Consider the following 22,014-nt stretch of genomic DNA (forward strand, 5'->3'; position numbering starts at 1 on the left):
TTAATAATATATTAGTAAATGTTGGATTCAACATTAACTAAGATTAATAAATCTTTTAGAAGTATTTTTCATTGTTAGTTTAACTTATGTTAACAAATGGAACCTTATTGTAAAGTGTTACCAAATATTATTATATGTTAATAATAACAATAAATGTTATTTCCTATTCTAGGGTGAAATGCTTTTTTATACTGTGCCAGTACCATGTAATTCATGTGCCATGGTATTTACATGGTACTCGGAGGTAATGCATTGAAAATGTTATGTTAGTGATATTTTGTTAAAAAATATCAAATGTATTTGACCAATTATTTTCAGAATTGGTGGCATTAGATGAATCCATCATCCAGTTTCTGTTGCTTCTGTGAAGTTCGTTTTTATCATTAAAGACTGAATTTGCCATATTTCAGACCCAGATGCAAACAGCCTGATTACTGCAGTCTGACGCATGGTAAAATGAACTATAACATTGGATTTAATCCAGAGTGTTTGAGAAATATTTAAGATGTCAGATCCATTGCATGATGTGATCAAATTGACAAACATTTACAATCAGGAAGACAATAACTAGCCAAACAGACAATCCGGATTTGATAGATTTAGATCGCTGGAATTGCTGTCATGAAACTTCAAGTGCTCACTTTAATCAACCTCTAATTAAATGCAAGGTTTCTGATTAATGTGATGAGCGTAAAGGTCTTCCTTTGCAAGTGACCAAACGCTCTTTCCTCGTCATTAGCAGCGTTTGCATGTTCAGTGGTCATGCTCTGGCTTGCATACATGTTTTTTGCTCCAGATGTTTCTCTTACCATGGGATGCTGAAACATTCCAGCCTGTATAAAATGCAATGCCGAGAATGAGTTCTATTACTTGATCTGTCTTAATGCAACTTGTGTCTGTAAACTGATGATATTCTGATCAAAGTTTTTTGTTACTCTATATCATCATCTCTAATAGCCTAAATAAAAATATTTTTAGCAGAGTCAATATATGCCTCGATACGTATCACAAAAGATTTGATGTTACAATGAGAGTATCATGTCACAAAAATGTGTTGAACACGTTTAATTTTCATTGATGTACTGTTACACTTTTTACTGGAACATGTTATATAAAATGTTAACTAATATGGTGCCTTTGCATAAAAGAGTGGCTAAATAACCGTAGTCAGAACTTTGTTCTTAAATGAATTAGCACACAAAACACAAGAAACAGATGAGTTCAGGTTAGTGTCTGATGTTACAGTAAGTCAGTCAAATAATTGTGTTGAAGTACATATTTGGTGCAAATAAAGGCCATGAATTAATAAAAAGAGTGCAAACCTACTGCTCCGATATACACAAGCGACAACAGTCATTCAAAACTTGATAACTTTAAGGACATCTAGCATATCTATCAACAAAACATGTCAAGGTCACATTTCACCCCAAAATCATTTCAAAAAGCAATAAAAAATGATTAAATGTACATTAATCCTGTTTTTAAGATCTCAGTTTGGTCTAGTGCATCTGAACATTTTATGGTCTTTACACAAATTATTAAATTAAATCCCAAACACTTACATTCTAAAGTTTTTAAATTGTACATTAAAAGCAGTGCAACAAATACTTCTGTGATGCATGAACGCTACAAAAACAGGTTTCATTTTCCTCTATGCAAAAATATTTTTTCCTCAGGGTGAAATATGACCTAAACATGTTATTGACAGGTTTCTATGGTTCATCTTTATGTAAATCATTTTATTTATTTTTTTTTTAAATAAGGCCATGTATCTTTCTTTTTTTCTTCTTTCATTTACAAAATACACTTCAACATGTATTTAATAGACTCGGGACTCACGGAAATAAGGTTATAGTGGCAGATCAAGAGATGAATGCTGATCATGTAACAATTTTAAAGGATTAGTTCACCCAAAAAATGACATTTTGTGATGTTTTTATCAGCTGTTTGGACTCTCATTCTGACGGCACCCATTCACTTCCATTGGTGAGCAAGCGATATAGTGCTAAATTTCAAATTTCAGTGCTAAAACAAACATCTACATCCTGGACGGTGTGAGGATGAGTACACTTTTTCATAAAATGTTCATTTTTAGGCTATTACTTTAAGATGCACGTAAAAACGGTTACTAGTCTTCAAAAAAAAATAAAAAATAAGGCCTGCATTGTAACTTTAAAAAGTGAATCAAATAAATTGAAATCACAGAATTTTCAAATGGAACACAAACTAAAATTTGAATGATTATAAAAGTTCTTTTTTTGCTGCCATTAAAAGATTCATTCACAACCCTCCAGAAACTCATGCAAGTATTTTTCTTTTTTAACCACATAAATAATGCTTCAGGATGCATGTAGCTAAGCCATTCCAGTTCATAATCGACTCGGCTGAATTTGACAAAACTTAGTAAATGGTATCTAAATTGTGCATTAAAACATGTAATACATATTCTAGAGCAAATCATCCAACAAAAAACACATAAATCCAGTTCTTCACATGCCATTTCCTAACAGCAGACGGAGACAGGAGCTTTGCTCAGAGGTAGTCATCCTCACTGGAGGCAGATGAAGAGTCTTCATCGGGACACACAGAGCCCTGGGAGCTGGCAGAGGGGGTGCGGCTCATTCGCCACAGCTGGGATGCGAAGGCCCGCCCCCAGCTGCACGGCCGACCAATAGGCCGCAGCAGACGCACCAGCTCCGCCGCCTCACGCCAATCAAACGTTCACTTGCTGTGGCCGCGTGAATTCCGCTGCTTGCTCATGGTGGTCAGCATCTGGCTGATGTAGGACGTCAACAGGTCATCCATTTTGTAGCCCTGTTATGAAGAAACAAGGGAAGTAAATGCACAAATGGCCATTTTTTTTTTCATTAAATCATTCATATAAACCTGATGAAAGTGAGTTTTTCTCCCACCAGTGACGTCTCGCACAGAAGCTTGCTGCCCTGAACCAGGTTGCCGATAGTGATGTGGAAGTACGTGTTCCCGCTGCTCCAGTTGGAAATCTTAGTGAAGGGATACGTGGTTAAAATATCCTACGGATCGAAAACACAAACATCACTGCACACTGGGATCAATATTTCATTGCTGAGAAAAAAAGATGTATAAGTAACATTGTATTAGTATATTCAGCACAGGGCTATTACAGTTAACTAAAACTAAAACCATAAAACATACTTTAAATAAAAATTGCCTGAAATAAAAAAAAAATTAAACATATAATAAAAATGTACCTAAAATCAAAACTGAAAATATATTAATAAAAGCTAAATATTCATTCAAAATATTATTAAATACTATATGATATAAATTATACTAAAACAAAATTTAGAGTTTGACGGCAATGCATTCTGATTTATTCCTATTTTTTTATTTCAGCTATACTTGCCAAAGCAACATTTCTCATTTTCATTTATATTTTAAAATAACTAAAAATAAATAAATGACTAATAAAAAGAAAGAAAGAAAATTACTAAAACTTTAAAATTAAAATGCAAAAAAAATGACTAATTTTAAATATTTGTAAAAACTATTCAGAAAGAATGTAAGATACGCAACAATAAAACGAAACGCTATAAAAATGTATTTTAGTTTCCCTCACTCCACAACAAATCCTTTACATTTAACAGTATTCAAAACAGAACAAGAATCTAAAATTAGAAATTGTATTAAACAAACATAAATTATAATGCCATTCATTAAACTACATATACTATAAACACCAAGCATAAATACATTTATTTAAATTTTTTTTATTAAAACTAGTGAAACTAAAACTACTGAAATGAATGCACGTGTTTGTGTGCTTGACATTAATTGCCTTCTATAAGTCGGTTTGCAATATAATTTGCAGTGCATTTCAGATGAAAAAAAAAAGGAAAATACGGTCGTTGCATGTTGAAACTTTAGTAAAAAGCAAGAAAAAGAAAGAAAACTCACCTTGTTCTTGGGGTCGATCAGACTGACTCCATATTTATTGATGGCTATCAACAGGATCTCAGGGAAGTGTGGCTCCGTGGTTTGCTGCATTGGGATCAATGAAAAAAAATAAAAAATTCAACAAGACAGATCGGTCCATCCAGAGAAAAAATAAAAATGAAATTGAGCTCTAAGAACTCTGCAATCGTAAATAGCAAGTAGAAAAGTGTCAGTTTGCCGAATAGCACAGTGACAGTACCTTCACTTCAAAGAAGGCAGAGCCAAATGTGGGCCATTTGAAAATGATCTTCAGAAACATCAGCTTGGCTTCCTCCCTTGATTTCCCAGCATGTCTGTTGAAGTACGCCACAATCGACTGCAGATCATAAAGATGATGCACACTGTGTCAATGCAACTACAAGGACACGCACAGCTGATGTCATTGTAAGTGTGACACAAACCCTTTTCCAGTCATCGGGCGAGAGCTGGCGAATCAGGTCCTGAGGAATCAGCTCCTTCAGCATCTTGGGAATGCTGGGAAAGTGGGATTTGTCATCCTCGAATTTGACCCGGTAGATCAGAGCGCCGAGCTGGAAAACCTCTTCTCTGGAGCATTTATGATATCCACGCAGATACTTGGGAAGTTCCTACACACACACACACATGTAGATTATGAAGATAGGCTGATGTGATATGCTGCATTTGATACAGTACAGGGTTTTAACCATGGTTCATTCATAGTTTCGTGATGTACTATATAGATGCAGCTCACCTGATAATAATGGAAGATGGAGTCTGCGAAGGAGTCTTTGCCTGGAACGGTGATCGTCCACAACTTCTTCATGAAAAACACCTGGTAGGTCAATGAAGGCACTATACCTGAACATCAGAGTTAGAGCCATTACTTTGTACCCTTTGCAAAAAAAAAAAAAAATAATTAAATAATAACTAAATTAAAATAAATACTGGCAGTGGATAAAGTGATTTACTCTGGGTCAGTATTTATACTTTATTCAGCTTTATTTATTAATACTTTTATTCAGCAAGGATGCATTAAATTGATCAAAAGTGGCAGTAAAGACATTTATAATGTTACTAAGGATTTCTATTTTAAACATATGTTGTTTTTTTAAATAAACTTTATAAAATGTATCAAAGTTTCCACAAAAATATGAAGCAGCACAACTGTTTTCAGCATTGATAATAATCAGAAATGTTTATTGAGCAGTAAATCAGCATATTAGAATGATTTCTGAAGATCATGTGACACTGAAGACTGGAGTACTGATGCTGAAAATACAGATTTGATCACAGGAATAAATTACATTTTCCAGTACATTAAGATAGAAAACACATATTTTAATTTATAATAATATATCACATTTTCCCCCTATTTTTACTATCAAATAAATGCAGCCTTGATGAGCATGAGACTTCTTTCAAAAACTTTATAAAGAATGTTACCAATCCTTACCAAATACTAGTGTATCATGGTACTGACATCCAAAGAATGTCATAAAAAAAAGCCATGGTAATGTTTTGCCAGTGTACATGAGAGATGAATAGAGTAAACCCTACAGTAAATGTGCAGTAAAATTCACAGCTGTACCATCTTTAGCGGGTCTCGCTTTCTTGATCCAGTCTGTCAAATGGCGGACAAAGTCGAAGAAGAAATCACCCTCAGGTACACTTATCACCTACAACACACAAACACAGACAAAATAACAGGAATCCCATATTATTCTAACCCCATAACCTACTTAGTTAATGGTTAAGCTTGGGTTAGGTCCAGAAAGATGTGCTAGATTGTCAAAATCCCATTGCCCAAAGACGATGCTCTGGCTCACTGTGTGATTTTTACCTTATCAGAGATCTTGACAAACAGACTGAAGCCGTCGGGTGATTTGAGCAGCAGTCTGCCGGAGATGTTCAGACAGAAGTCTTTGGCCTTCGTGCTGGACTCCACCTCAAACGCCTGAAACACACAGCGGGAACCGCAAAAGCTGTGTCAAACACTCCCAAATGCATTTCAAGGAATATTCTGGGAGGGTTGAAAATTCAGAAATGTGAAGCTTTATTCAGTGTTATTCTAGCAACACTGATGCTATTATAGTTTCTGGTAATATTTTGAATTAGATTTTATTTTTAAATTTTCAGTTTATTTTCTGTGTTTGTCATTTCAATTTTTTTAAATATGTCTATATAGTTTTTATTAATTTTTACGTATTAGTTTCAGTTTATTCAGTTCTAGTTATTTTGGTACTTCATGTTAACCTAAGTGAAAATGAGAAATGCTGCCTTAGTAACTAGCTGAAATAAAACAGATTTAAAAAAAAAAAAAAAAATTCAATTCATTCTTATTAATTTACTTTAATTTAATTTAATTTAATTTTATCCATTTAAGGGCATATTCTGGGAGGATTTAAAAGTAGAAATGTAAAGCTTTTATTCAATGTCATTTCAGTATCATTGATATACAATTACAGTTTCTGTTAGTATTTTGAATTAGATTTTATGTTTTCACTTTCATTTTAGTTATAGTTTTAGTTATTTTGTTGTGTTTTCGTCATTTTATAGCTATTTTTAAATGTAGTTTTTATGATTTTTTATTTATTAGTTTTAGTTTTAGTGTTCGTTATTTCAGAACTTGAAGTAAAACAAGTTACATTTTTTTATACTTTATTTCATTTAATGTTTATTTTATTTCAAGTAATGAAAATGTTTCATTTATGGTTTTCATTTTAGTTGAAACCTACTTTAATTTATTTTAAAATCAAGCTCTCCATATGTTTGATGAGTCATAAGCATATGCAGGTCTGCCTCACCTCATCAGTGTCGTCGGGGAAGTAGACTTTGTGAAAGATCTGTGTGGTCTTGTGCTGAATAGCCTCCACCTCCACAAGGTGCGGCGGATACTTGCGGGAACCACTCCTGCACACAAGCAAGCATACGGTGTCCGTGATGAGCCATTCATACTGTAACACTCACATTCACAACATCACGACTAAAGAGTCCTCCTGACTGAGAGCTCAGAATGGAGTGACATTCAAAGAACAGAAAAACAGGGTGAAAGAGAGAAAGAGGACACGACGTCAAAACCAAACAGCTTGATTATGAGCATCCAGCGGTTCAGACAGAGATGAGTAATTCCACTTCAGGAACAGAGTCATTTCAGGAGCACTGGTGCATTCAAGCCCTAGCTGGTGAGTCATAATTACAACATCGGAAGTGACAGAAAGTCACTTTGTTTGGTGCAAGATGGTGGTACAATCTCTTCATTAAAAATAAACTAAAAACAAATCTACAAAAGGAAGAACAAAGAATGCACAGCAGGTGTGTTTTTACTTTTTTCATGTTCATATTTATGCATTTGCAAATCTTTTTGCAAACTTGCACTGTATTTGAGGTATACATTTTATCAGTTCATGCATTCCCTTGGAATCGAACCCATGATACTGGTGTTGTTAGTGCCATGCTTTCCTTTGAGCTACATGTTTTAAATTTTTTTGTTTAAGAAGCCATTGCAAATCAAAACATTATGCATTCTATCATAATTGTACAATACTATTGTATTTCGTATAGGTAACTTAGCTAGTTTTACTGTAAATGACACTGACAGGTCCAGTCAGAAACTCTGGGGCTTTAAGTTTTCCACTCATAATAGGCCTGCACGATTATGACAAAAATCATAATTGTCGATTATTCCCTTGAAATTGTAATTGCGATTATTAATTACGATTATCACAATTTACATTGAATTATGTTTATACCATTGTTTGATGCAACTGCATGCCGTATCTTTAATACGAAAATAAACAAGCTGAAAACACTCTAACTGAAAAACTTTTAGTGCTTTTCTATAGTACTAAGCCTCAAATGTCAACTATACATCGGATTGGTTTTTCTGTAAATTATAAAAAAAGGAAAAATGGTATTATAGTGTTATACTAAAACTAAAATTAAAACAATGGAAAAACCCTTAAGATAACCTGAAGAAAGAAAGAAAAAAGCATCTTAAGCATGCAGAATAACATAAGTGGACTTTGAAGGATTAATTGCCGCTTTGAACGATTACGTAATTGTGGCATCTATAATTGTAATTGCGATTAGAAATTTGATTAATTGTTCAGCCCTAATCATGTGACACTTTAGACTGGAGTAATGGCTGATGGAAATTCAGCTTTGCATCAAAGAAATAAATTATATTTTAAAGTATATGAAAATAGTAGGGGTGCTCCGATCATGATTTTTGAGGCCGATCGCCGATCACAGAAAGCAGTATCTGCCGATACCGATCTTTTTAAAGCATTCTTTTTATAATTTATAACTGTTTATAGTGATACTTCAATCAGGATTTTTTAATATTTATTCAGGGCCTGAATTTCATTTCATTCCCCTCTTAGGTGACTCTTGTGAGAGGAGAAGCAGCTTTCACACAGGAGTCCACTACTGATCCGTGGCTGTTTACCACAAACACAACATTTATTCCAATATTATAATCATTCCATTATTTTGATTTCAAATCCAAACATTGTCACTGAAAATGCTTTTTCAGCATTGCAATTCTTTTTTTACAACAAATAACAGTTTAAATAGGTATACAACACTGGAAATAGGCTAAGTAAACATGTATAATATATAACTAAATAAATAAGTAAATAAGAACGTTTATTAGCAAAACGAGTAAGAAAGCTTGGAGGCACGGCATACACCTTGATGTAAAAATAAATAAATATATCACATTTTCCCCCTATTTTTACTATCAAATAAATGCAGCCTTGATGAGCATGAGACTTCTTTCAAAAACTTTATAAAGAATGTTACCAATCCTTACCAAATACTAGTGTATCATGGTACTGACATCCAAAGAATGTCATAAAAAAAAGCCATGGTAATGTTTTGCCAGTGTACATGAGAGATGAATAGAGTAAACCCTACAGTAAATGTGCAGTAAAATCCACAGCTGTACCATCTTTAGCGGGTCTCGCTTTCTTGATCCAGTCTGTCAAATGGCGGACAAAGTCGAAGAAGAAATCACCCTCAGGTACACTTATCACCTACAACACACAAACACAGACAAAATAACAGGAATCCCATATTATTCTAACCCCATAACCTACTTAGTTAATGGTTAAGCTTGGGTTAGGTCCAGAAAGATGTGCTAGATTGTCAAAATCCCATTGCCCAAAGACGATGCTCTGGCTCACTGTGTGATTTTTACCTTATCAGAGATCTTGACAAACAGACTGAAGCCGTCGGGTGATTTGAGCAGCAGTCTGCCGGAGATGTTCAGACAGAAGTCTTTGGCCTTCGTGCTGGACTCCACCTCAAACGCCTGAAACACACAGCGGGAACCGCAAAAGCTGTGTCAAACACTCCCAAATGCATTTCAAGGAATATTCTGGGAGGGTTGAAAATTCAGAAATGTGAAGCTTTATTCAGTGTTATTCTAGCAACACTGATGCTATTATAGTTTCTGGTAATATTTTGAATTAGATTTTATTTTTAAATTTTCAGTTTATTTTCTGTGTTTGTCATTTCAATTTTTTTAAATATGTCTATATAGTTTTTATTAATTTTTACGTATTAGTTTCAGTTTATTCAGTTCTAGTTATTTTGGTACTTCATGTTAACCTAAGTGAAAATGAGAAATGCTGCCTTAGTAACTAGCTGAAATAAAACAGATTTAAAAAAAAAAAAAAAAATTCAATTCATTCTTATTAATTTACTTTAATTTAATTTAATTTAATTTTATCCATTTAAGGGCATATTCTGGGAGGATTTAAAAGTAGAAATGTAAAGCTTTTATTCAATGTCATTTCAGTATCATTGATATACAATTACAGTTTCTGTTAGTATTTTGAATTAGATTTTATGTTTTCACTTTCATTTTAGTTATAGTTTTAGTTATTTTGTTGTGTTTTCGTCATTTTATAGCTATTTTTAAATGTAGTTTTTATGATTTTTTATTTATTAGTTTTAGTTTTAGTGTTCGTTATTTCAGAACTTGAAGTAAAACAAGTTACATTTTTTTATACTTTATTTCATTTAATGTTTATTTTATTTCAAGTAATGAAAATGTTTCATTTATGGTTTTCATTTTAGTTGAAACCTACTTTAATTTATTTTAAAATCAAGCTCTCCATATGTTTGATGAGTCATAAGCATATGCAGGTCTGCCTCACCTCATCAGTGTCGTCGGGGAAGTAGACTTTGTGAAAGATCTGTGTGGTCTTGTGCTGAATAGCCTCCACCTCCACAAGGTGCGGCGGATACTTGCGGGAACCACTCCTGCACACAAGCAAGCATACGGTGTCCGTGATGAGCCATTCATACTGTAACACTCACATTCACAACATCACGACTAAAGAGTCCTCCTGACTGAGAGCTCAGAATGGAGTGACATTCAAAGAACAGAAAAACAGGGTGAAAGAGAGAAAGAGGACACGACGTCAAAACCAAACAGCTTGATTATGAGCATCCAGCGGTTCAGACAGAGATGAGTAATTCCACTTCAGGAACAGAGTCATTTCAGGAGCACTGGTGCATTCAAGCCCTAGCTGGTGAGTCATAATTACAACATCGGAAGTGACAGAAAGTCACTTTGTTTGGTGCAAGATGGTGGTACAATCTCTTCATTAAAAATAAACTAAAAACAAATCTACAAAAGGAAGAACAAAGAATGCACAGCAGGTGTGTTTTTACTTTTTTCATGTTCATATTTATGCATTTGCAAATCTTTTTGCAAACTTGCACTGTATTTGAGGTATACATTTTATCAGTTCATGCATTCCCTTGGAATCGAACCCATGATACTGGTGTTGTTAGTGCCATGCTTTCCTTTGAGCTACATGTTTTAAATTTTTTTGTTTAAGAAGCCATTGCAAATCAAATCATTATGCATTCTATCATAATTGTACAATACTATTGTATTTCGTATAGGTAACTTAGCTAGTTTTACTGTAAATGACACTGACAGGTCCAGTCAGAAACTCTGGGGCTTTAAGTTTTCCACTCATAATAGGCCTGCACGATTATGACAAAAATCATAATTGTCGATTATTCCCTTGAAATTGTAATTGCGATTATTAATTACGATTATCACAATTTACATTGAATTATGTTTATACCATTGTTTGATGCAACTGCATGCCGTATTTTTATACGAAAATAAACAAGCTGAAAACACTCTAACTGAAAAACTTTTAGTGCTTTTCTATAGTACTAAGCCTCAAATGTCAACTATACATCGGATTGGTTTCTTCTGTAAATTATAAAAAAAGGAAAAATTGTATTATAGTGTTATACTAAAACTAAAATTAAAACAATGGAAAAACCCTTAAGATAACCTGAAGAAAGAAAGAAAAAAGCATCTTAAGCATGCAGAATAACATAAGTGGACTTTGAAGGATTAATTGCCACTTTGAACAATTACGTAATTGTGGCATCCATAATTGTAATCGCGATTAGAAATTAAAAAAAAATTGTGCAGCCCTAACTCATAATTACGACTTTGGCGACTTTGGTGTTCATGTGCATTAGGGTTGTGACGGTGAGGAAATATTCCCACCGGTTAATTGACGTGTGACAACACCGGTAATACCGGTATCACCGCGGGGGCGTTCCCTCTTTTCCTTGCTTTCCTTCACTTTTAAATAGCTTAAAAGCGCCGTGTGCATTTTACTTTCACTTTCAAATAGCGGCAATTCGGCGTAAAGCAATTGTTCGTTTTTAGTTCGTTTGAATTTTCCCTATTTTCCTTGACTTTTAAATAGCTTAAATGCGCCGTGCGCATTTTACTTTCACTTTCGAATTAGCGGCAGTTCGGCGTCAATTGCTTGAATGCAACAACAAAATACAACGTCAAACTCACTTTAGCCTATATATAAAACATAGAACTTTTATTAACAAAACGAATACAAATACACCATGCTATAGGGCAGGCTATGCCTAATATAAAATAACAAATAACTTACATAAAGTTTAAATAGGTATACAACACTGGAAATAGGCTAAGTAAACATGTATAATATATAACTAAATAAATAAGAAACGTAGGACGTTTATTAGCAAAACGAGTAAGAAAGCTTGGAGGCACGGCATACACCTTGATGTAAAAATAAATAAATAAATGACACAAAGTTTAAATAAAGTAAAAATCAGCAAACAATATGGAACCAATTAAATAAGAAACAAATGTTTTAAAAAAAACTTCCAAAATCACCTTAGATAAACGGCAAAAGTCAACAGGCTTTTCAAAATCCAAAATATTGCCAAACAGGTGCTTTTGCATCTCGCTTCGAAGCTAAATCATCCGCCATAGTCTTGTCTGTCGCACCTCACTCTTCTCGTCAGTCAGCTCGACTCTCTCTCCTCACCTGAGAAATGAAATCTGATCTGTGATGCGACTGTCGTTCGGCACGCTGCATTGAGCAGCCGCGTTCAGTTTTTAATTGTAGTGTCTGTTCTTTTACTGAACTAAATGATTTTTATTGCTATAAAAAATTTAAACGACGGTGGGGGTTGGTGCCGCGGTGGACAAGTGACATAACCGGTGTTGCGGCTTAGCACCGGTATCACCGTCAGCACCGTCTATCGCGGCAAGCCTAATGTGCATTCAAGTCTTAAAAATACAATCGCAGCAAATTAAGAATTTATGATGTCTTTGCTTCTCCAAAAGCACCCAAAAGCAGTGAAATATCACCAGCTGATCAGGATAAATGAGTTACATGAAGGAAGAAAACAGCTGTAAGTCCCTAGCATTTCTAAACTTTCAAAAAAAGAAAAGAAAAAGAAAATAATACAAAATAAATTCATAGATTGGACTAAAAGATCTTCTGCATATTAAGTTATTTTTCATGGTATATTCTACTTCAGATGGCAGTATCTTTGCAATATAAATATGCTGTTGATACATTAAATGCATGTGCGTGTGGTGAGGGAGTGTTTTCACCGTAAAGCTTTCTGCAGTCTCTGCATGCAGTCAGAAGCCAGCGGATGATGTTTCTTCGACTGTAGAAACCTCTGGACGTGCGGTAAGAGGACGTTACTGGGAGGAAAGAGACCGGCACACAACCAGAGCAACTCCCAGCCCTTCTCCTCACTGTACCTGCACAAACACACAGCATTTTTTAACAGTCTATTCGCAAAAGAAAACAAAACATATCACAGTTTCCACAAAAATATGAAGCAGTTTTTAACATTGATAATAATCAGAAATGTTTCTTGAGCAGCAAATCAGCATATTAGAATGATTTCTGAAGATCATGTGACACTGAAGACTGGAGTAATGATGCTGGAAATACAGCTTTGATCGCAACAATAAATTACATTTTACAATATATTTAAACAGAAAATGGCTTTTTTAATCGGCAAAAATATTTCACCATCCTACCCAAAATGTTGAATGGTAGTGCATACTGGCAGAAGTCACAGCGTCTGGCTATAAACGTAAAGGAGAGACGTACTTGACATGGTTTTCAGTCATTTGTTTGATGATCTGGCAGTAGATCTCATCTTTCAGAGGCTCTGCCTTCAGCGCAGTCTCGAAGATCTGGTCTGTGAGCTCGTTCACAGACCGCGTCCGCTTGGACGGATAATCGCCCATATATTTCATTATAGGTGCAGGAGAGTGGGTCAAGGAACAGTCAGAAAGAAGATAATATCCATCAACTTCTAGAGTTTAGACTCAAAACAAATGAAATCACGTTACTCAATAGCAAATCAAAATTAGAAGAAATACAAACTTATATTTTGGTGAAAGAAAATAATGCCTATTTTAAGCCCCAAGTCAAAAAAAAAAGATGAAATTTAATTTTTTGCTTTAAAAATTATACCTATTTTAGGGCCCAGGTCATATTTCAGCCCATTAAAAAAAATGTTGCATAAAGAAAATAAAGGCTGATATAATGCCCAGATCATATTTCAGCTCAAAATAAAAAAAAAATATATGAAATTATGTTTTGCATAAAAAGCCTATTTTAGGGCCCAGGTCAACCCAAAATCAACGAAGACAATGAAATTATATTTTGCATAAAAAAATAAAGCCTATTTCAGCCCAAAATCAACAGAAAATGAAATCTCTAGATGGCTCACTCAGCACTTCACAATCAGTCACAAGGTCGCATTCATCATCCATGTATCCCAGGTCTGAAGGATATCAATGAAAGCCATGCAGGCCTCCTGGGAAAGCTCCTCATGGCCCACACACTTCTTCAGCAGGGCCTGTTTGATGGGCTCTCGTGTGCAGCACCACAGTTTGTCTCTCCCGCGGTTCTTGGTGATCATCACTCTACTGAGCGTGTGTTTGGGAGGAGGCCTGGATGAGCGGAGAGGGTCAAGGGTCAGTGAGGGTCAAAACACATATGCATTTGCATGAGTTAATTATGTGTATTAAGTGACTGCTTACAACATTAGATTTTTTTTTGTAAAGTCAAATATTATTTTCCATAGAACATGAACTGATGAATCGTGCACAATAAGACCAAGAACAGGGTGGAATTTACATTACATTACATAAAAAAATAAAATAAAATAAAATAAAACAAAGACTGCTAGCAACAATCCAGATTGGAAATGAATTTACTTAGTTTACATTTATTTTATTATTGAAAAGCATAATATTAAAAATAGGCTTTATTTTCTATAAGATTTTATTTAAGCAAAATATAAATTTCTTACTCTTTTTTTTCTTACATGACATGGGCCTTAAAATGGGCATTTAATAGGCTTCAATTACATTTTGCATAAAGAAAATTAAGCCCATTTAATTATTATAATTATTCTTTAAATCAAGAAAGAAAAAAAAGATTTTTTTTATTTTGCCTAAAGAAAGCATATTTTAAAATCATTAAGTTCTATATTTGTGTCATTATTTTTCATGAGAATAAATTTCATTCTATGTTTAAAATAATAATCATATTTTATAATATTTTATAAATTCATAAATACTTTTTATTCTATAAATCAGAATTTAATTTAGAATAACTTAATTTAAATAGTTTTTACTACTTAAAACATCAAGATATTATATAGAAATATACACACACAGATTCTTTTCTATCTTGAATTTAGGCAGAAATATGACATGTGCCTTAGAATAGGCTTAATTTACTTATTATAAAAAATATATAAAAATTACATTTTGTATAAAGAAAATAAAGCCCATTTTAAGACCATTACAATGTTTTATATTTGTCATATTTTTATAACAATAAATCTCATTCTCTGTATAAAATAATAAATAACCCTGTCTGGACACAACACTTTTTTTCTATAAACCAGAATTTAATTATCTTTTTAATTTAATTTAATTTATTCGATTTACATGTATTTTCATAATGAAAACACAGATGGTGTAGAGACATGAATGGTGTCCCTATATATACATATATATATATAATAACTCTGTCTGGACACAGCACTTTTTTTCTATAAATCAGAATATAATTATGTTTTTTTATTATTATTTATTTAATTGACTTAATTGACATGTATTTTGTTATTTGAGACAGTGTGGGGACAATGTGGCATCAGAAGTGGGGTCGTTCACCTGAAGTAGTCATAGGAGAATTCCTCCAGCGTGTACGGCTTTATCCTCTCCTCCGTCTCCATTACAGGAACATGGGAAATCCGGATCGACTCCTGCCGTTGGTCTGGTGTCATGGTAACCAAAGCCTGAGCCGTGCAAAAAAAGAAAAGCCATCGAGAGGGCAAAAGAGAGAGAGAGAGAACATGAGACAGGGACAGAGAATGTGAGAGGGTTTCATAAAAGACTGCAATAATAAATATGAAACGCCCTCTGCAGCTGAACATAATATTATAATATCAGTACCACGATATCAGACGGAGGTCTAACGACTGTGGGCAGCACATAAACACAGTCTGCAGGGAAGTCTCCTCTCTGTTTGGTTCTGTCGTTGATCCCGTGAGCCCAGCCGGATGTCATGACCTGCTCGCCCGTGTCCTGGTCCAACAGAATGAGGTCACCTTTCCGGAAGCTCAGGAACGTTGAATCATCGCCGGCTGATCAGGATAAATGAATTACACGAAAGAAGAGAACGGCTGTAAGTGACACTAACTCTCAAAGATATGCCTGCAGCATCCCAAATTAAAATTAGTCATTAAAAAACTGAATTAAATTCAGATTTTCAGACAAAAAGTATTGTGTCCAGACAGGGAAATGCATTAGTTTATAATAATAGTATTATTATATTAATATATATTAATAATTAAAATACAAAAAAAAATATTAATATTTTATACTGTGAATTTGAATTTTTTTCTCATTAAATATGTGCTTAATTGTCATGAAAAATATTTGTAAAATAATGGTTCTAAAGTAAGCTTTATGTTCTGTATACAACATATAATTGTATATTTTTTCTGTTTTATTTTGGGCTGAAATATGAGCCGAGCCTTAAATAGCCTTTATTTTCTTTATGAAAAATTTCATTTCATATTTGTTCTTCAATTTTGGGCTGACATGGGCCTTTAAAAAAATCAGGCTTTATTTTTTTCATGCAAAATATAATTTCATATTATTTTAATTTTGGGCTGAAATATGACCTGGGTCCTAAAATAAGATTTATTTTCTTTATGAAAAATATGATTTTATATTTTCTTCTTTGATTTTGGGCTGATCTGGGTCTTATACATACATACATGCATACATATGATATCAATTATAATGTAATATAATATAATACAATATAATATATGATTTCTTAATTTTCTTTCTTTTGATCTTTTGAGGTTGAAATATGAGCACTAAAATAGGCTTTATTTTTCTTTAGGCAAAAAATATTATTTTTTCAATTTTATTTAGGTTTTAGGCAGAAATATGACATGGGCCCTAAAACAGACTTCATTTTCTTTATGCAAAACATAATTTCATATTTTTGTCTATTGATTTTAGGCTGAAAAATGGCCTAAGCCCTAAAATACGCCTCTTTATGTAAAATATTTTTTTTTCTTTTGGATGTATCTGAAATATAATCTGGCCATGCATTAGTGAGATTCACCCATTTAAGCGAAAGCAAAAGTATAAAGGACCATTGATATGATGTGTTTGTGTCCTTTTCTCTAACCTGGACTGGGGTTGTCCTGCAAGGCCACAACAAACTTGGATCTCTTCCTGAGCCCCTCTAGGAAGGTGACCACCAGGTCCCGTATGTCCTCTGCGTTACCATGTTTTCTTGACAAGTTTTGTGAGGATTTTGTCGAATGTACGCCACTTTCTGAATGCAGTTACTGAGGTCAACTATATAGCACACTGCTCTTTAAAACCCTTATCATTTCATTCTGCATACTAGTTTTTTAAAAAGCAGGAAGTATACAGTACTGTATAAAATACCCAGAATGCAGTACACTCGTCTTCCATTCCAAATAGCACACTCAAGTTTGGCACCTTTTTGTGCGCAGCCATGATGAACTGAGCCCATCTCTCCACGGTTTTGGCCGAGCTGATCTCTCTGTCGGGGATGTAGGATGGAATAAGACTCAACAGGCGCTCCACAAGGATCTCAGAGCCGTAGTCCACGTAATACTGCTGCGACGCCAGCTCCGCCAGATCCTCCTCCTCCCGGAAAGAGACGAAACAGAAGGGAAAGATGCAGAAAGAGTGCAAGGAAAGTAGACGTGCAAGACAATCAAAAGAAATAAAAGTGGTGGAAAAACAGATAAAAAGCAAAAGAAAGATGCAGAAAAGAGAATAATACCTCCTTAGAAATACAGTGGGTGATTGAAAATGACATTTATTTCATTTTCTGTGTCTGAGCTTCCTACCCGATCACAGCGGTATTCGCCGAACTTGACGCCGCGCACGATCTGCTGGTAGATGAGGTTGGTAGCGACGCTGTCCTCCGTCGGGTCGTGCCACGGCGTGAATATCTCCTTCCTGAAGAACAGCCTCCAGGGTGCGTTGCGCTCCTGCGCGCCCTGCTCTTTAGCGTACTGCTCACACTGAGACACGGCGTCCATCACGTGATCATTACCGCTGCCCAGAGACGACACCTGCCAAACACAGTCCTTGTAAAGTCTGACATATGAAATAATAGTCCGAAAAATCTCTTTTATTGAACCTTGGCATGTGTGTTTTTGGCGAGTATCATATTTGATACTCATATAGTGAGAATATGGAGCTCAAAATAATTGTCTTGAAAAAATAATGACAAAAATTTAGAAGATCGTAATGGTCCGAAAACAGGCTTAATTTTTAATGCAAAATATAATTTCAGATTTTTCTTTTGATTTTGGGCTATAATATAAAAAGGGCTTTATTTTCTACATGCAAAATGTCATTTTACACATTTTTTTTCTATTAAATTTAAAACCTATTTTCTGTTTTAAAATCTATTTTAGAATATTTCCATGTGATATTTTCAAGGCAATTAATTTCATTCTCGTTTTCTTTATTTAAATAAAAAAAGAATACTATTTATTTCTTTTATTTTCATTTGGGGATGAAATATGATCCTGATATGTTCTTGAAGGTTCTGTGAGATTTTCTCAACTGGAAGCACTCCGAAGAGTTTTCTTGAACCTGTAAAGCCTGATGTATGAAATAATTGTCAGAAACATATTTTTTAATCAAACCTTTAGACTGAAACGAAAACAAGAACTTTACATGTGTTTTTGTTGAGTATCATATTTGATACATCAGGTTTTTATGGCTCATATAGTATGATATAGTGAGAATATGGAACTCAAACTAATTGTCTTGAAAAATAATGACAAAAATGTAGAAAATCTTAATGGTCCTACAATAGCCTTAATTTTTAATGCAAAATATAATTTCACTTTTTCCTTCGGTTTTGGGCTGTAATGTGACCTGGGCCAAAAAATGGACGTTATTTTCTTTATGCAAAATTTAATTTAATTTTTATTCTGTTGAATTTGAAACCTATTTCTGATTTAAAACCTATTTTAAGAATTTTTCCATGTGACATTTTCATGCCAGTTTATTTTATTTTCACTTTCTTCTTTTAAATAAGAAAAGATCAGTCAGACGACAGAAGACATGTAGCAGATTGTGTGCGACAGGTCTTACGGTAAAGTTTGAACCATTTAGAGGCCTTCAAAACTTGTGTATCAAATATGATTAGTTAAATATACACAATAATTAAGCCAAAAAGACCTCTTGTTTGTGAGTTTGTGTACCTTATCAAACAAAGCAATGTACAGGGAGAAGCCGAATCGATCCTGGAGGCTGATCTTGTCGGACAGCGCGTTGCAGAGCTCCTTGGCTGTGGTCGCTGAGTCCGTCAGCAGGGTTTTTGTGGTTCCGTCCATAAACGTCACAGGCAGCATTATCGGCTTCTTTGATTTCGTGGCCTTGGATGAAATTATGAAAAGAAGACATCATATGGACAGCTTTTAATTGTGCTTTTTTTTGTCCTGGAGTTTGACGGACACACTGTCTACTTTTGTTGCATGGAAAACAGCAGCAGAACTGGTTATTAAAAGAGCTTTTACAATCAGTAAAGTCAGTCATCCATACCTGAAGCTCTAGCCAGGAGGGCGGCTGTGTTCTTGTTCCGTTTGCAAATGTTCTCCTCAGTCTCTCCTCGCAGTAGGGAGCGTAACCCGGAGGACCTTCACTGATGAAGTTCCTCAAGTACTACAGGAAGAAGACAGACACTGAACTTACAATAATGGCACCGTTATTGGTCATAAGTAACCCTCAGAGACCCACTGATGCCAAAATAATCAAATAATTGAAAGCAATTTAGTAATACCTATTTTTTTTATTAAGTATTAAATTGAATATTAAATTTTAAATCATTTTTAAATAAAAAATTTAAATTTAAATTTAGAAAATAATTTAAAACTTTAAAAAATGCATTTAAATAATAATTTTTTTTATTTTAAGTTTTAAATTAAATGAAATTAAATTAATACATGTTCTCTGGCTACAGACACTACTGCTGAATGTGAGTATTTAATCTGTTAATTTAATTGAATATATAATTTAAATTAAAAAAATTAATAAAAACATGTTTTAATTTTAAAAATGCATTTAAATAACTAAATTAATAATTATTTATGTAATTAAAATGATAGAAAATGAAACATTCAAAAAAAAAAAAAACTAACATAAACATAAATTTTCTGAATGTTGCAGATATGCAACAGTGGGCCTTAAATGTTCTTATATTTACACAACAGTAAATCGCTGAAACTATTATAAAATTACTTTTAATGTAGTCTAAGATTTTATCCTTCTAACATGATGAGAAGGTTCCTAAGAAAGTCAAAGCACATGCAATTGTATAATTCATTTTAAAAGCAGTAACATTTTATAACGTTGAAAACCCATCATGCAATAATCTTCAATATCAATATTTCAGTCTCTGAAGATTCAATAAATACAGTATGTCCGGATTTTAGAAAAGTACTTGAATACCAACCAGACGTGACTAAAGTATTCGTCTGTGGTTGAAATATTACAGATGCACTAATCACAGAAGAGAAGAAGATTTGTAGTCAAACTTGGAGATCCAAAACATAAAGAGGGACAAACAAAAAGAGCATATAACCAGCGTTTCTCACCTTCACAAACTTCTCAGAGGGAGCGAAGCAGCCGACACACAGAGACATGAGAATCCAGCCGCGAGCGTGACTGCTTTTAGAAGGATTCTGGGTCAGCTGCTTACAGATCTGACAGTAGATCTCATCTCTGAGAGAAACAACAGCAAGAAAAATGCTCAGGGCTGTGATCAATATATGCTTGGCTGTGTATTATATTCATAATATTATATTTCCGTATCCGCAATCTGACCTCAGGCCTGGCCGAAGGATGCCGTTGCCGATGATGAAGTGCAGCTTCTCCAGGTTGGATGTGGGTCGGTCCTCCAGCATGCTGTTTCCATGGACTGTGTATTCACCGTCATTCAGACGCTTGGCCACCTACAGAACAACAGCAATAACAAACAAAGAGAGAAAAATACTCAGGATTGAAATGATAAAAAAAAAATACAATGCATGTGCTGCAAACGACTTCCCATTCCCAGTTAGAAGAGTGAACCTACAGTAACATCAACCGTGTTGTATTGCGTCTCATTCTTGACTCTTCATTTGATCAATGCCAAAAGTTAGGACATTTTCACAAAATAAAAAAAATACAAATGTAAAGGCTAAATAAATCTTTATTTTTGAGCTTATAAATTGTTGAATCTAACAGAAACATGTTTAGCACACATTTCATCCCCAAAATCAAAACAATAAATACGAAGTAGTATATTTTCAGGTATATATATTTTTTAAATGTACAAAAATAATATCAGTGGTCCTAAAAAAGGTTTACTTTTTAATGCAAAATATAAATTCTATATTTTTCTCTTGTTTTTGGGATGAAATATGTCCTGGGCCCAAAAATGGAATTTATTTATTTTTTCATGCAACATGTAATGTTATATTTTTCCTGTTGATTTTTAAACCTTTTTATGACACATTTTCCTCGTTGAGGATTTCTATTTTAAAACCTATTTTAGAATTAACATTTAGATTTTTCCCCCATGACATTTTTATGATAATTCGTTTCATTTTCTTATTTTACAGTATTCTGTTTTTATTTCTTTTAATTCTAGGATGAAATATGATCCTGACATGTTTTCTTGACAAGTTTTGTGAGGATTTTGTCGAATGTACGCCACTTTCTGAATGCAGTTACTGAGGTCAACTATATGACATTAGATAAAGTAGAAGTTTCCAAACCTTTTTTTTTTTAGGTGTAAAATATTTATTTGAAGAATCCCCTGAGATTTTAGGGTAATATTTCAGTAATTTAATGACAATCATATGTTCACTGTTCTCTGATGTTGAAAAATAATAAAATAAAACAAAATAATTTAAAAAATTCACCACAGAGATTTTAGGTCAATATTTTATTATTTAAAAACACATTTAAATTATCTTTGTTCTCAAAATAAAATAAAATAAAATTAAATTAAAATTAAAATTAAATAAAAAAAATAAATAAATAAAAAAATAAAATCAAATTAAAAAATAAAAATAAAAAAATAAATAAAATAAAATAAAATAAAATAAAATAAAATAAAATTAAATTAAATTAAATAAAATTAAATTAAATTAAATTAA

General features: G+C 33.6%; 1 protein-coding gene across 1 annotated transcript in view; it reads right to left on the reverse strand.

Moving 5' to 3' along the window:
* Nucleotides 1-120: 120 nt before the first annotated feature.
* LOC107600840 (unconventional myosin-VIIa-like) overlaps nt 121-22,014 on the reverse strand; it is a 53,987-nt gene continuing 32,093 nt past the window's right edge. The window contains exons 26-46 of the mRNA XM_016292815.1: nt 20,696-20,823; nt 20,467-20,593; nt 19,415-19,534; nt 19,075-19,248; nt 17,701-17,928; nt 17,311-17,491; nt 17,004-17,153; nt 15,749-15,939; nt 15,467-15,591; nt 14,076-14,233; nt 13,383-13,536; nt 12,869-13,024; nt 10,101-10,206; nt 9,137-9,250; nt 8,885-8,972; nt 4,688-4,794; nt 4,377-4,562; nt 4,175-4,291; nt 3,937-4,020; nt 2,913-3,032; nt 121-2,814 (exon numbers count right to left, since the gene is read on the reverse strand). Coding sequence (XP_016148301.1) covers nt 2,722-2,814; nt 2,913-3,032; nt 3,937-4,020; nt 4,175-4,291; nt 4,377-4,562; nt 4,688-4,794; nt 8,885-8,972; nt 9,137-9,250; nt 10,101-10,206; nt 12,869-13,024; nt 13,383-13,536; nt 14,076-14,233; nt 15,467-15,591; nt 15,749-15,939; nt 17,004-17,153; nt 17,311-17,491; nt 17,701-17,928; nt 19,075-19,248; nt 19,415-19,534; nt 20,467-20,593; nt 20,696-20,823 — 2,907 coding nt within the window. The 3' untranslated portion in view covers nt 121-2,721. The remainder of the gene's footprint in view (nt 2,815-2,912; nt 3,033-3,936; nt 4,021-4,174; nt 4,292-4,376; nt 4,563-4,687; nt 4,795-8,884; nt 8,973-9,136; nt 9,251-10,100; nt 10,207-12,868; nt 13,025-13,382; nt 13,537-14,075; nt 14,234-15,466; nt 15,592-15,748; nt 15,940-17,003; nt 17,154-17,310; nt 17,492-17,700; nt 17,929-19,074; nt 19,249-19,414; nt 19,535-20,466; nt 20,594-20,695; nt 20,824-22,014) is intronic.

Source organism: Sinocyclocheilus grahami, unplaced genomic scaffold (assembly GCF_001515645.1).
Source record: "Sinocyclocheilus grahami isolate Dianchi unplaced genomic scaffold, SAMN03320097.WGS_v1.1 scaffold14.1, whole genome shotgun sequence".
Taxonomy (NCBI): domain Eukaryota; kingdom Metazoa; phylum Chordata; class Actinopteri; order Cypriniformes; family Cyprinidae; genus Sinocyclocheilus; species Sinocyclocheilus grahami.